Raw genomic sequence first — 14,179 nt, forward strand, 5'->3', positions numbered from 1 at the left:
TAATGAGTTTCAGTAATTCCTTCTTTGAGTTGTTATATATTTTAGGTCATAATGATTGATTAAGAAGTTATTTTATAATGTACGCTCATCATCTCAACATCTTAGGGAGAATCACACACGTTAGAAGACCACAGTCAGCCATAAACATTTTATGAGACTTATGAATAATTATTTTCTGTTGAATTGATTTTGACTTTATTTCAGTTATTCTATGAAACTATTAAACTGTGGTTTATTTCCTCACCCTGTTCTCTGTGTGTTCTGGTTATTGAGGTACAAAAAAAGACAAATTCACAGTTTTCCTTAGATATAACTTTTTTTTTATATAAAAAATGACAGTTTTGAAAAAATAAAACTGTATCAGCATTTTAAAAATATAAATACAACAGTAGAAAACTGACAGTTATCATCAGCAGTGTAGGTGTTCTGATCGTTTTGCTCTCCACCTCGTCACAGTTCATAGTGCAAAGTTCATATTCAAGTGAGATAGAGTACTCCACTTCTGCAGAACAGTTATAGAACAGGCGGTTAGTCGTACTCTGGAGCCTCCATCTGAATACTCTCCTGCACAGAGAGAGAGAGAGAGAGAAAGAGAGTTAGGACATAATAGCAACGGCCAATGAGCTCAGTGCTGCCTCTCTGTGGTACAATATACAAATCTACACAGGGAAAATGAGAATACAAGCACATAATGTTTATATAATGTTATAGAGAAGTAAGAAAGAAAAGACTGAGATAAAAGAATAAAGAGAAAGACAAAAACGTGAGATAAAAAATGTAAACAAGAAACGATTAAAAATAAATTTAAGGAAAAGTGAGAGAAAAAAGAAAAAAGGAGGAAAAAAATTATAATAAAATAATAAAATAATATATAAAATAATAATAATAAATAATAATAATAATAATAATAATAATAATAAAATAACAGATGAGAGACAAAAAATGAGGTTATAAAAAAATTGGAAAGGAATGGAAAGAAAAGTAGAAAAACAAGAAAAAGTGAGAAAAACAAATTGACAGAAAACAAAAGGAGTAACAGGAAACAATTTAGGGAGAAAAGAGAGTAAAGACTTAGAAAATAATAAAGAGAAAAAGACAAAAGCATGAGATTAAAAACTAAACAAGAAATCAAAAAGAGAATAAAAAGAGAATAAAGGAAAGAAAAAAAGAGGGAAAAATAAAACAAAAAGGAAGACAAAAAGTGAGCTTATAAATAAATAAAAAAAGGAAAACAGAAAAAAGGAGGAAAGAATGAGAAGAGAATTTGAAAAATAGGAAAAGGTGAGACAACAAATAAACAGTAAACAAAAGGAGTAACAGGAAACAAGTGATTGAGAAAAAAAGTGAGGAAATTAAACACGACAAAGTGAGAGACAATAACAATAAGTAAGATAGAGAAAGTAGTAAAGAAAAAAAAGAATAGAAAAATGTTGTGTGTGCAAGAACAGTGATAGGAATAGGAAAAGTATAGGAAAAGAGTGTGAAAAAAAGGGGAATAAGAAAAAATATGAGAAAAACAAAACAGGAAAAAGGGGGAAAAGAGAAAGTGACCAACAAATAAAAATATATGAATAAGAAGCAAGAGAGAGTTGAAGAAGCCAGAAAGAAAAAAAGGATAATTATAGAGAGAAAAGAAAAGGAAAAGGAGAAAAGAAGTGAACCTTGTACTTTGGGTGTGTATAGAGTTTAGAGTGTGAGCTGCTCACCCATCCTCCATGGCTCTTCACCCAGGGGACGAAGTTCTCCATGTAGCGCTCAGCGTATCCCTCCACTCGCTGCGGAACCCCGGTCGCCGTGACCACCCGCCGGGTCACCTCCATAGTAATAGCCACACGCCGGAGGGTGGGGCTTACCGGAGCGGGAAGGGGCGGGTCTACGGATTCACTCGCACATGTGTCCAGCAGCTTTGCAAAGGATGCGTAGGAGAGACGGTTGAGTGAGGCTCGCAGAAGCGGGTTAGCGTTAATCTGTAAGAAATAATCAGTCAGATTACTGATAAACATCTAGTCTGTGTTACTGCTGTTTTCTATCAAAGGTAAAATGTAAAAAAACTCATCTCACAATGATTATTTTATAATTCTTTACGAAGTGATTCATTTTTACCAAATAAAATACCATAAAACAATACCTCTAAAATTAAAAAAAGCCCAAATTTTATTGTGGCCAAAGAAGGAGTGCATACAAAGTTATAGTAATATTCCTACATGTATGCAGATAATGCTTCATTTCCAGGCTGATCCATAAAAAAAGAAGATTAATCCACCATAGTGATTCAATCCAGGATTATAGTGCATAGTGATATATCACTGTCATGCAAATTTCTTATACCTCCAACATAGCAGCTTTACAGGAGAAGGAAGAAACTGATACTGATACACTGATACAGACCCGGATTCTAAAGCACACAGGACAGTGTGTTTCAAAACAACAATGCAAAAAAAGAAATCTGAATGTTCAAAACATTTATACACAAATTATCATGTAACTGTCACTATGAGATTATCTTATGTACATGCAAAAATATTTTACCTCTCACATAATAACTAAAGAGGAGGTAGAGGAATACTTAACTTTGAATTAAATTTTAGTGTTACAATATTTTATTCTACTCATTTTAGAGCATTCCTATTGGGCCTGTTGTCATAAAGTATGGCAGCTGTTCTTTACTATCAGTATATTGAATCATCATTATGTAATTAATTAATATACTAATAATTAAGAACAGCTGCCACAATTTATGACAAAAACTGAAAAACAAAAAAACACAGTAAACCTAAATGACAATAATAACAAAGCAATAACAAATGGTGCAGTACTGAAATGAAAATTAATAATAAAAAAAAACAACAATAGAGAAAGATGTCCAGAAAATGCTACAATGAAATAGCTACATGCAAAAGGCATAATATGGCAGACTCAGTGCCTGACAGCTCAGATAAATAAATAATACTTAAAAAAAAAAAAATTTACGGTAACTGTCATTTTACATCCATACAAGTAGGTTCCATGAAGAAGTATGGTTATAACAGTTATGTGTAAAGGTCTAAAGAATATAAAGACTTTTTCTTTATTTGTAGTTAAGTTGTTCTTCTAAGTCATTCCACATAAAATTATGTGTAGCCTGTTTGTAAAAGACATTCAGAAAGAGGTTGATGCTCACCTTCTCATTGATGGCATCTCCTTCTGCCATCAGCAACTGAACAAGAGCTTGAACCTTATCCTGTTCTGCAAACACAAAAGTAAGTAAATAGTTAAATGCAGTTCCTGTCTGACAGGATCAGTGCAGAAACAGACTCAGTGCTGACGGACAGACTTGCTGTTGAAGTTGTAAACACTCTGTTTTACCTTTGGGCTGGATGGGTTCTGGTTTAACAGGGGATTTCCTCCTGACACTGTGCTGCGCGATTTTGTCCAACCTGTGGGCCACTCCATCGTAGAACTCAGGAGGATGGGCTGGAGATAAACAAGAGAAAAAATATATACAATTTTTATTTATATATCATATCATATGACATCATCAGCATAATCCTCATACCTCCAAAATAGCCACTTTACAGGAGAAGAAAAAAAAATCTAAAATCCTAATAGAAGTCAAGGTAAAAAGACAATTTAGGAGCATTTCTATATGTGCATTCATCAAAATATAATGGACAGCTTTATCAAAATATTATAAATAAATATAAAACCAGTTAATGGTGCGCCATATTGCCTTGTAAACAATAATATTGGCAAGATTTTGAATATCGTTATAGCAAAAATACCCTGAAATATCATTACATTATTTTAAGGCCATATGGGTACAACTTTTTGCTGTTTGTAGCAAAAGGAAAAATGTATACTGTTTTTATTTCTCATTAAATATCTACTTGAGACTACTACTAGAAATTATATCTGTTCACTATCATTTATTTTACATTAATCCTGAATATATGGAATGCATTATTAGTATCATGACATGTTGGATTATTAAGTTCTGTTCTAGTGAAAACTTGATTAGAAATTTGCCTTAATAATTGCCTTAATTAATGTATGCAATACAAAAATTAATGTATGCCAAATTAAGCTTAATATTAATTTTGTTGCAGTAGTATTTTCTTTATTTTCTTTTTTTATTAAATGTTTTGTCATATTGACAAGAATATTGTTATTGCAAAAATATTCAAACACATCATGTAGCAATTCACATCCATGCAGGAAAAAGCAGTCAGTGAGACATTAGTTAAAACAGTACAATACACCTACTATAATCACAAAAAAATAACCAACTACCATAAAATTACATAAAATAACAATTTACTAAGGGGAAGAAATGGATCAATAAATATTGATGTATTTTTTACATCACTTTCAATAAAATTTGCTCAATACATGAATAGAAGCAACATGAACAATTACTTCTTCTGTGCACTAGGTGGCAATATGCACAGAAGAAGAACTCTAAAACAGCCGTTTGCACCTTAGTAAAAATAAGTAGCACTAATTAATTATTTATAATGAAAACCATTACAATCATAGTTTTGTATATTATAACAAGAATCTTTTTTCTTCAACATTCAGAAATGACTCAAATTTGAAGCATATTAGGAAATACATTTATTAACTAGCAATAAAAACAGACATTAAATAACAGTAAATATAAACTTCTGGAAACTGGAGGAGGTAATGTCAGCCCTATTGCCTTCTCACAATGTCTAGCATTTTTGAAACCTTATTCTTTTGTTATATTAATAAAAATTATATATTATAATTATAATGGAAAAATTAGGAATAATTTTGTGTAATTGTATGTGTACATTGTGTATATTTTGTGTGCTGGTTAACTTACATGGTGACAGTACAGGTTGAGCAGGGTCTTGGTTCTTGTCGATGGGAAGTGTGGCCGGCCGCATAGGACGAACATCTTCTTTCTTTGTGCTCTTTTTTCTAAAAATCTCAGTCAGTTTTTTTTTGTTCTTCTTTTTCTTTTTCTCGCCTGTTTTTCGGTCAGTTTCCTCTTCAGATGCAGAAGATTTTTCATACTGATGGAAAACATAATCATTTTAACAACATTAATAAAGATATAATGAAGATGAAAATGAGAAAGATGCTACCTAAGTTGCCTTATATACAGTCTTAATGCAAAAGTTTGGACATGTTTAGCTGATTTTCTACATTTAAATGTTTAAAGTTAATAAGAAACAACAAACTACAAAACTACAACTACAAAAAATATATTATTTTCTGCATTTAATACTGCTGTATTTACGTATTTTAAGGCGCTCTGTATTATAATATGCACTCTCAGTGGATGTCTGTTGTCTGGTTAATTTTCATTCATAAGGTGCACAGGATTATAAGACACATTGTAAGCGAGAGTAAGGACAAGGGTGTCGCCATGTTGTTAATCTACCCAGATTTCTCTCCTGAAAACTGTTTATTTGGGTGAGTAAAGTGCTTCCTTTTATTTACAGTAAGCTTAGATTTCCAATATTTTTAACAGCTCAGTTAGCAGCAGCGCTAGCCTTGGTTAGCAGCAGTGCTAGCCTTGGTTAACCTGACTGGTAAATGCATAAGACACATCGGATTATAAGGCGCACTGTCGATTTTTGGTAAAATTAAAGGATTTTAAGTGCACCGTGTAGTGCGAAAAATACGATACGATTAATGTTTTTCTATATCATAGTTAGAGCTGTCAACATTAACGCATGCAGTTAATCATCTGATAAAATTGACAGAACCTGGTGACACTTATTGTTGAGTTCAAAAGGTAGATTACCTTTTATTTATGCACACACAAAGCTGACGGCATGTTTCTTCTTTTCAAACAGTTAAAGGTGGAATATGGAGCTACACTAGAGTATTTACTCCATTAAAACTCTCTGTTAAAGATATATTTATATATATATATAAATATATATTATTATATTTTAATTAAAAAAATATTTTAAAAAGCATCAAAACTACCCTGAGATTATTTATTATTATAATACAGTAAAAAGGATCTAGTTTGGCGGGTGTAAAAGACACTACACCATTATTACTGTTGTCTTTTCATAAATACAGTTAAGTACCAGTAATCAGGATTTTACCCATGATTAAGTCACAGAATATTGTTGTGATTCATACAATTATTTTTTAAGGGACTTTAATTCACTAACAATTCAAATCTAAGTGTTTCTAACACTGATTCTTTTATACACATGTAAATACTCATTATCAAAAGCTTAGTCTTAAGGAAGAAAAAGTGTGATTGTTCTTGATGAACATGTAATTTGAACGAGATTGCTAACTTTTGCATGACACTGTATACACAGTATTAGTAAGTAAATCCAAGGAAATGTAAGTGTAGATTTACTAATGAATGATAATACATGATTATATTAATATATAGTTAACTGCCCGAACAAAGAAAGAAAAAATAAACGTGCTGTCAAAAACAAAAAATAATAAATCGTATTACTATTTCACCTCATTGAGTGACTTAATAGTAACGCTGCCGTTCTTGGACGGAACCCCTTTCTCCTGCCCCGACTTCCTCTCCAGAGTACCCTTTTGCGCATGGCCGTGATGTGACTGATCAGCATTGTGGTCTTTTTTCAGGGGATGTGGCCTTAATCGCCTCTTTATCAGGTTTTTTATCCCGTGTTTCTTCTCCTCCGCTGCACTGATCTGTTCATCCAGAGAGTCCCACCCACTTTCTTCTTTTTTCTTCTTCTCTTTTACCAACGCCCTGCAGGAAACACAGACAGACAGACAAGTGAGACAGAGGTCATACATTTAACAGCATACACTTCTTTTTTAAGACACATCTCCAGGACAACAGGCAGCAGAACCTGAAACACCCATAGCTTGTCCAATGACCCACCAAATGTTATTCTATACCTTCTACCTTCAAATAATAAATTTTAGCTACTATTTTAGGGTGTGTTTGACCCATTGCACTTGACACAGATGTGCAAATGCAAAGTGATAAGGGGAAAGAGCGCCATCTACCCACTCAGAAAAGGCAAGGCCAATTGTGCTCTCTCAGGGTTCCGGCAGCTGATGGCAAGCTGACATTTAAACTAATGATCTTCCAATCATAGTGGCAGGGCTGGACCACTCTGGGCCCCTGAATTAGTTTTTACTTTACTGGAAAAATAACCCAATATTCATGGCTCACTCGCTGGCCACACACAAAAACACACAAACACAAGACGTATTAGGAGTTGCACATCATGTCAGACAACAGTAGCATAAAGAGTCCTCTCAGTGCAAAGAAAGTGGATTATAGGGGTGTGTGATATTGACATTAAATTATGTTTCGCTAATGTTCGTAATTTTATTGATAATCACAAGCCGCTAATGCTAATGCTGCTGCACCCAGCCTTAAAATAGACCAAAAAATAGACGTTCATCGATAGTGCCCCTCATAATTTGAAAAATACAGTAGTTCTCAAGCCATGCAGTAAAAGGTATGTGTGTGTTACCTGAATATGTTGGGGTCTTTATATGCTCCCCCAACCCGTCCAGGCCGGTCTGCAGGGGGAATTGAAAGAGCTTTCCGAAGGAAACTCTTCAGCACCAAACTTGTTTCTGCTCTCACCTCGATGAGAGAAGGAGTGGGGGAGAGAGGGACACCAACCTCTACCTCAGACATCCCTAAGAGAGAGAGAGATAGAGAGAAAGAGAGAGAAAATAAGAGAGAGAGAGGGGGTAAGATAGAGAGAGAATGTGAGAGTGAAAACAGGTACAACAGTGGAAGCTCTGGTATTAACTCAACTTGGGAGAAAACTCAAACACAAAATTCCAACATAAGAAAACACTCTTCTACTGAAGCTCACACTACTGTAAATCACACTCACACAACATTGCACAACATTCTTCAGAAGTGAAACGACATCACAACCATTATGGGCAGCTAAATCTGAGCTGAGCTAAAGGTTGGAGAATAGGTTTGGGACTTAATGGTTGTCAGTGCAATCCATTGGACTGGTAAAAACCCTTAACCTTCTTAGCTTCTACCAGGGTGCTGAGGTGGCTTCCCACTGCTTCAGGTGTGTGTGTTCATGGCCATGATGATCAGGAGTGCATGTGTGTGTGTGTGTGTATGTATGTGTACCCACTATGATGCCTCCTATGTCACTCCACATCCTCTTGAAGCATCCTGGAGTCCCCTGGAGTGCCCTCACCATACTAAATTCCAAGTAGTGATACACATAGTTGATGCATATGCAACACTGGAATGTATTATTATTTGCTTACTAATGCTATCGGAGTGCCCCATTAACAACAGCCTTCGTCACATTGTGTAATTTGGAGGTCTGACAGTATATGCTTCCCTAAAAATGAGGAATTCTTAGTTTTACTTTGTTTTTACTGCATCACTACTCTCATTACTACATCACTACACACGTACACCAAACATGTGATGTATCTGTCAATTTAAGCATCACGTAGGTGTTTTTTATTTTGTGGCCAGTAAATAGAAGAAGAAGGCAAGGGTTTCCAAAAAAGTGACCAGTGAGTGATAGCACAAAGTGAGTGTTTCTAATAAACTGCCCAGTAAGGGGAAGCACAAGGTATGTGTTTCTAATAAAATGTGCAATGTAACTTCTAAATATTAAAAAAAAAAAATAAACAGGTTAAAAATATTGGTCCTGACTCCGGCAACTTATTATGTCTTATTAATGTAAATCATTCCTCATGTAATGCCAACAAAATCATCATTAAGATGCCAGCCCGTGTTTGTGTACTAGGGGGTCTTAACCTGAGGGTTATGACCTCCAAGGGGGGTTCTGAGATGTTGTGTTGTGTGGGGTTGTGAGACTGATGCCAATTAAGAGTTTATTCTCTGCACAATGTGTGGAGTATGAGATCTAGACATCATCCACAGTCATCCTTATACTGAATCAGATCGAATCTTTTACCATTCTACTCGACCCTTTGAGTCGACTCAGGTTAGAGCGATTTTTAGAAGACATGCATAAAAGCTTGATTCCAGAAAATCCAGAAATGTCTCAACAGAAAAAGGAAATAAATATGATGCAAAGTACTGGAAGTTCTTGAGCCCTTGAAGCAACATGTGTGATTACTTTGTGCAAACCTAATGCAGGCCAACCCCGCACATTAAGTGTGATAAAATATTTATTAAGTATATTTATTATGGTTTAATTATTATTTATTAATTGGTAGAAAGTAATACTGTACTGTATTGCTTGTTTACATTATTGACTTATCATACCATGTATGGACATGGCCGCAATAATGTCCATTAAGTTTTTCTTTGCAAATGGAGCCCATTAACATCAATAAGACAGTATGTTGATTTAATAAACTATCCTAATAATTAAAGTTAATTGCTCTTTAAAAGAATGTAATTCCATTGGTAGATGCTAAAATGACAAAAGTATTACTTATTACGATTATTTCTGGTAAAATATACTGTGCAAACAAAAACAGTTACAGTGACAGGGCTACTATGAAATGTATCATATAACAATGTAGTGAATGCTTTATTACTATTATCTACTGCTATTGCTACAAAATGACAAATGTGAATCACATGAAGTGTGGCACCACTCTCTCAGAGAAGTGAAAGCAAAAGTGTCTAACACACACACACTGAGTCAAACCTGGAAGTTCCAGTGTGATCACATTTCAGTCATTCTACGCACGATCTAAACCCATTCCTCATCAGAACAAACCAGCAACCACAAAAATGTGCAGAGGCTGCATGACGCAGACTTAAGGCCACTAAACTCTGCCTGATCAGTCAAGCTCAGCTGCTTCTCTGAAGGTCAACGGCACCATCAGCTAATACAGAACAGACCTAATGTATTTAAAAACAGCAGCAAAACAAGTGCTTGCATGTTTAACCACATTCTATAACAAGATTCAATGCGTCTAAAAATACAAATGTACTGAGGAGCAGTCGCATGCTGTTCATAGCTGCAGAAACAGCTGATGCATTTTTAATGATGCTAGCTTCACACTACATACACTGATCAGACATAACATTAAAGCCACTTGCTTGATGGACATCACAAGAACACCAAAATGTTAGCAGCAGATTATTTGAGTCCTGTAAGCTCACTGTCACTGTTTTACCAGTTGCTCTTTTTCCATTTGTCATTTTTTTCCCATTTATTTTGAACTTTTTTCACCACTGAATAAATTAATTACCTGGGTACACCTGGGTGTATTTTTGTCTTGCTTTTCAAAGAGGGACAATATAAATATATATATATATAAATATATAAAATAAACAAACAAATGACATGTACAGTAAATGTATGAGACTCATGTAATGACCCTAACAAAAAAATGTTTCAGTAAGTTTACAACAAAAATATAAGAATATAGTAAGATTATAAACTTATAAAGTTATTAACATATTTGTGCACATATACTGTACATATTTTTATTTATGTACCACTGCCTCATTGTATTTGATGTAGATATGCCTTGTAACATTACAAAAAAAATTAATACATGAAAAATAAGATATGAAATTGAATAGTGTAACAATCAAAAACGGTTTGTTGCCTGAGAGCAACATCTTGCCATAAAGGGTTAATATGACTAAAAAAATAAGTCATTGTTTGGTATAGATTTTCACTTACTTTCACTTCTACTTACACTACCTTACACTGCTAAAGTCAATAAAACAAATGAACAATGAATACATGATGTGTACAGTGTATGTATGAGAATTCATTCATAAAAGAGATGCAGTCCTGAATTCAGGGTCAATATTTGTTGACCGAACAATGAAACTCCCTGAGGGCCAAAGCAACAATGGGGGATGAGTCAGGTGCTTTGGCAGACCACAACAAAAGACTGCGGTAATGTGTCAAATATAGTCACGGTTACAAACAACTTTATATGACCATGTTTGCCAAAAGATTGTCTGGCTTTTTTTTTACGATATGTCAGAATTTCATTATGAATGGACAAAGAGAAATGCTCCAATATGTTTTAAATTGAATTTAAAAAGAACTTTCTTCTTTTCTTAAGCTCCTATTCTGAAGATAAAAGGTTTAAATTTGGCAGCAACGATTTGTAAGTAGGTAATTACATGATAATACATTTTAGTTGTGCTGTAACATGGGATACTGGTGTGGGAGTGCTGTGATGGAAGACACCAAATTGAAGGCCATATGCTGAATATAAGAGCCACTTTTGTAATATTTATTGGTCTTTGGATACAAAAACTGATTAAAAAGAAAGCTTATCCACTTTTCTACCATTAAAACAGTGTAAAGCAGTTCCCATTAAGGCATGTGATATCTGGCAGCAAAGCATATTCTGAGATTTACACCTGCTCAGTACCTCATCTGTGTCCTCCAGAAAAGGGCTGTCCAGCCGAGCTGTGGCACTAACTTCACACTTGGCAGTGTATAAAGATACACCTTAACAGTATGTAATAGAAATGTTCGGGTTTGCTGTTGATTCGTATTGCCTTATTAGCTTACAAGTAATATAGCAGACCTGGATGCATTTGGAGTGCAGTTATCTCAACATATAGGAACTGATATACTGCCTATCAGCCAATCAGATTCCAAAGCCAGAATAAAATGTGGTATAATATGTTAATAGTGTTGGTAATAACAGTATCAATATCGGTGTATAGTAAAATTGTATATTGGCAACTGATATAAGCAGAAATTAGTGCTGGGTGGAATATCATGGGGGAAAAAATAATAAATCAAGTCTGAACTGATCCTGAAACACCCCACACTCACGCACACTTTGTGATGTGATGATGTCAGCAGTGACTTTTTTCCATGGGGAAATTCAGTTTTTTAACTAACCCGAGAAGTTTTAACCCCTGAATTATTATCTTAAGACAGGAACCCTAGGTTTATTAATCAGTTATTAGCCCTAATGCAGAATAATATTAAATTAATGAAATCAATTAAGGGGCACAGGTGAAATTATGCCCTTCACAATACCCTAACCTAAACCCAACTGAAATGGTGATTTGGGATGAGCTGGAGCTTCACAGCATGAAGGAAAATCAGCAACTATTGTTTAACTTCAAGATACTGGGAAAACTATTCCAGGTGACTTTACCTCATGAAGACACAGAGATTAAAATAACAAGAGTGTGCGAATCAAAGCTAAATGTGGCTACTAATAAAAATCTAAAATATAAAACATAATATGCTTTGTTTAACACTTGTTGTTTACATACGTTTTGCATGTGTTCTGGTATAGCTTTAATACTGTCTTCAATATTAAATCAAAAAATGTAAAATGTAATGTAAGAGTAAAAAAAAACACATTGAATAAGAAAGGTTGTGTCCAAATTTTGACTGGTACTGTATTTGAAAAAAAAATAGTATTAGTATTAGTAAAAAGTATTAGAAAATATTAGAAAATATTGTTGTACCCATGTTTGAGTTAATATTCTCTCTACATGTTGTTGATTGGGTTGTTTGGGTGAAGGCTGGTTGTGTTGGCATTACTGTTGCTAACATACAGGACTGTCACAATAACTATGATAAAATGTTTGTACGAGTTTATATTATTAGACAAAATGTTATGTCTGAGATGATAAATGATAATATAACAACATTAAAATACAGTTTTAATGAGCAATGGACTTAAAACATTATTATCGTGACAGGCCATAAACACAGCTTAAATATTGGAGGTTTATCATTTAACATAGGCCAGACAGATCTAAAAAGTGTTAAATACTCTTTAGACTCTAATAATCTTCAGTTCAGAAGTTGATATAACTACTACTGGTTCCAATGCTATACTTGATCCCTATTGCCTGCACATTTTAGTTGTTACCCTGTGCCTAACACACCTGATCCAATTTAATCTCTGCTGAAAAAAACGTGTTAAGAGTCTGGATACTTTTAGCTAAAGTTTCAATTAAAGTTAACATTCAGGTAGATGGGTTCCTCGATGTTCCTTAGAGAAGCAACAGTATTTTGAATGTGGTTTTAGGCTGATCTCCACTCCTCTGCTGGTCTGTAAGTTACCCTCACACTGATCTGATCTCTCCTCTTTCAGCACGGTGAAACCCAACACTGTATACTTCTTCCTACCTGTAGTGATCGAGGTCAAACCCAGCAGCAGCGCGGCGGCCGAGTGTCCATACAGCAGCCTGAGTTCCTCCGGGACAGCAGATCAGGAACAAGCCCAGATATATCAACCAGGTCTCAGACTGTAGAAAAACTCAACTACAGTCCGAGGAGCTCAGCTCAACTCGCAGCAGAGACAACACGAGAAAACGCTGTTTATCTGTAGCTTCGCTGTCCTCGGATACTGTCTGAAGATTCATTTGAGGAGCTCACGTTCATATCCAGGTTGGTTTCTGGCGATACTCTCCTGGAGACGCTCCGCCCGTTTTTTCGAAAAGCCACGCCCCTCTGACTCTGTGATCGGCCAATAGAGTTCAACTTTAAAAGTTGTTGCTTCCTTCACACAAATCCCACTCGCTGCAGAACCACAGGTCCATGGGGTGGTTTAGCTATTTATAGGTATATGTTTGAGTAAAATGTACAATGTTGTTTTATTCTATAAATTTCGGACAGCATTTCTGCCAAATTCCAAATAAAACTATTGTCATTTAGAGCATGTGTTTGCAGAAAATGAGAAATGGCTGAAATAACAAAAAGATGCAGAGCTTTCAGATCTCAAATAATGCAAAAAAAAAAAAAAAAAAAAACAAGTTCATGTTCAAGAGTTCAGAAAGCAATATTTGGTGAAATAACCCTGTTTTTTTAATCACAGTTTTCATGCATCTTGGCATGTTTTCCTCCACCAGTCGTACACAATGCTTTTGGATAACTTTATTTCACTCCTGGTGCAGAAATTCAAGCGGTTCAGCTTGATTTGATGGCTTGTGTCATCCATCTTACTTTAAATTATATTCGAGAGGTTTTGAATTTGGTAAAATCAAAGAAACTAAATGGACAGTATAGGCAACTTTAGCTCATTTTGAAATATGATCTTTTTTTCTATATGTGGTATCTCTAGATAATTCTCTAAGTCACCTAAGCAGAAATGCAATACCACCCCAGTCCATTAGGTGACAAGTGCTTATGGTTCAGTGTGGATGCCATGTGAAATCTTCGAATAAAAGAGAGTAAAGCGTTTTTCCTTGAGAAATGGAATACGTATCTCTGATGATCAAGTTATCACACTATATTATAATAATAATGTATTTTTTTCCTGACACGTGCTTTGTTATGACATG

At 34.8% G+C, this 14,179-nt stretch overlaps 1 protein-coding gene across 1 annotated transcript; it reads right to left on the reverse strand.

Moving 5' to 3' along the window:
* Positions 1-297: 297 nt before the first annotated feature.
* bcl2l12 (BCL2 like 12) lies at positions 298-13,320 on the reverse strand. The gene is made up of 8 exons (XM_007251048.3): positions 13,026-13,320; positions 7,449-7,620; positions 6,448-6,709; positions 4,826-5,018; positions 3,346-3,453; positions 3,161-3,225; positions 1,707-1,967; positions 298-564 (listed from the first exon to the last, which is right to left on the reverse strand). Exons 2-8 carry the CDS (start codon positions 7,616-7,618, stop codon positions 529-531), a joined length of 1,095 nt encoding a protein of 364 aa, XP_007251110.2. The 5' UTR covers positions 7,619-7,620; positions 13,026-13,320; the 3' UTR covers positions 298-528.
* Positions 13,321-14,179: the final 859 nt, after the last annotated feature.

This window comes from Astyanax mexicanus, chromosome 19 (assembly GCF_023375975.1).
Source record: "Astyanax mexicanus isolate ESR-SI-001 chromosome 19, AstMex3_surface, whole genome shotgun sequence".
Lineage (NCBI taxonomy): Eukaryota > Metazoa > Chordata > Actinopteri > Characiformes > Acestrorhamphidae > Astyanax > Astyanax mexicanus.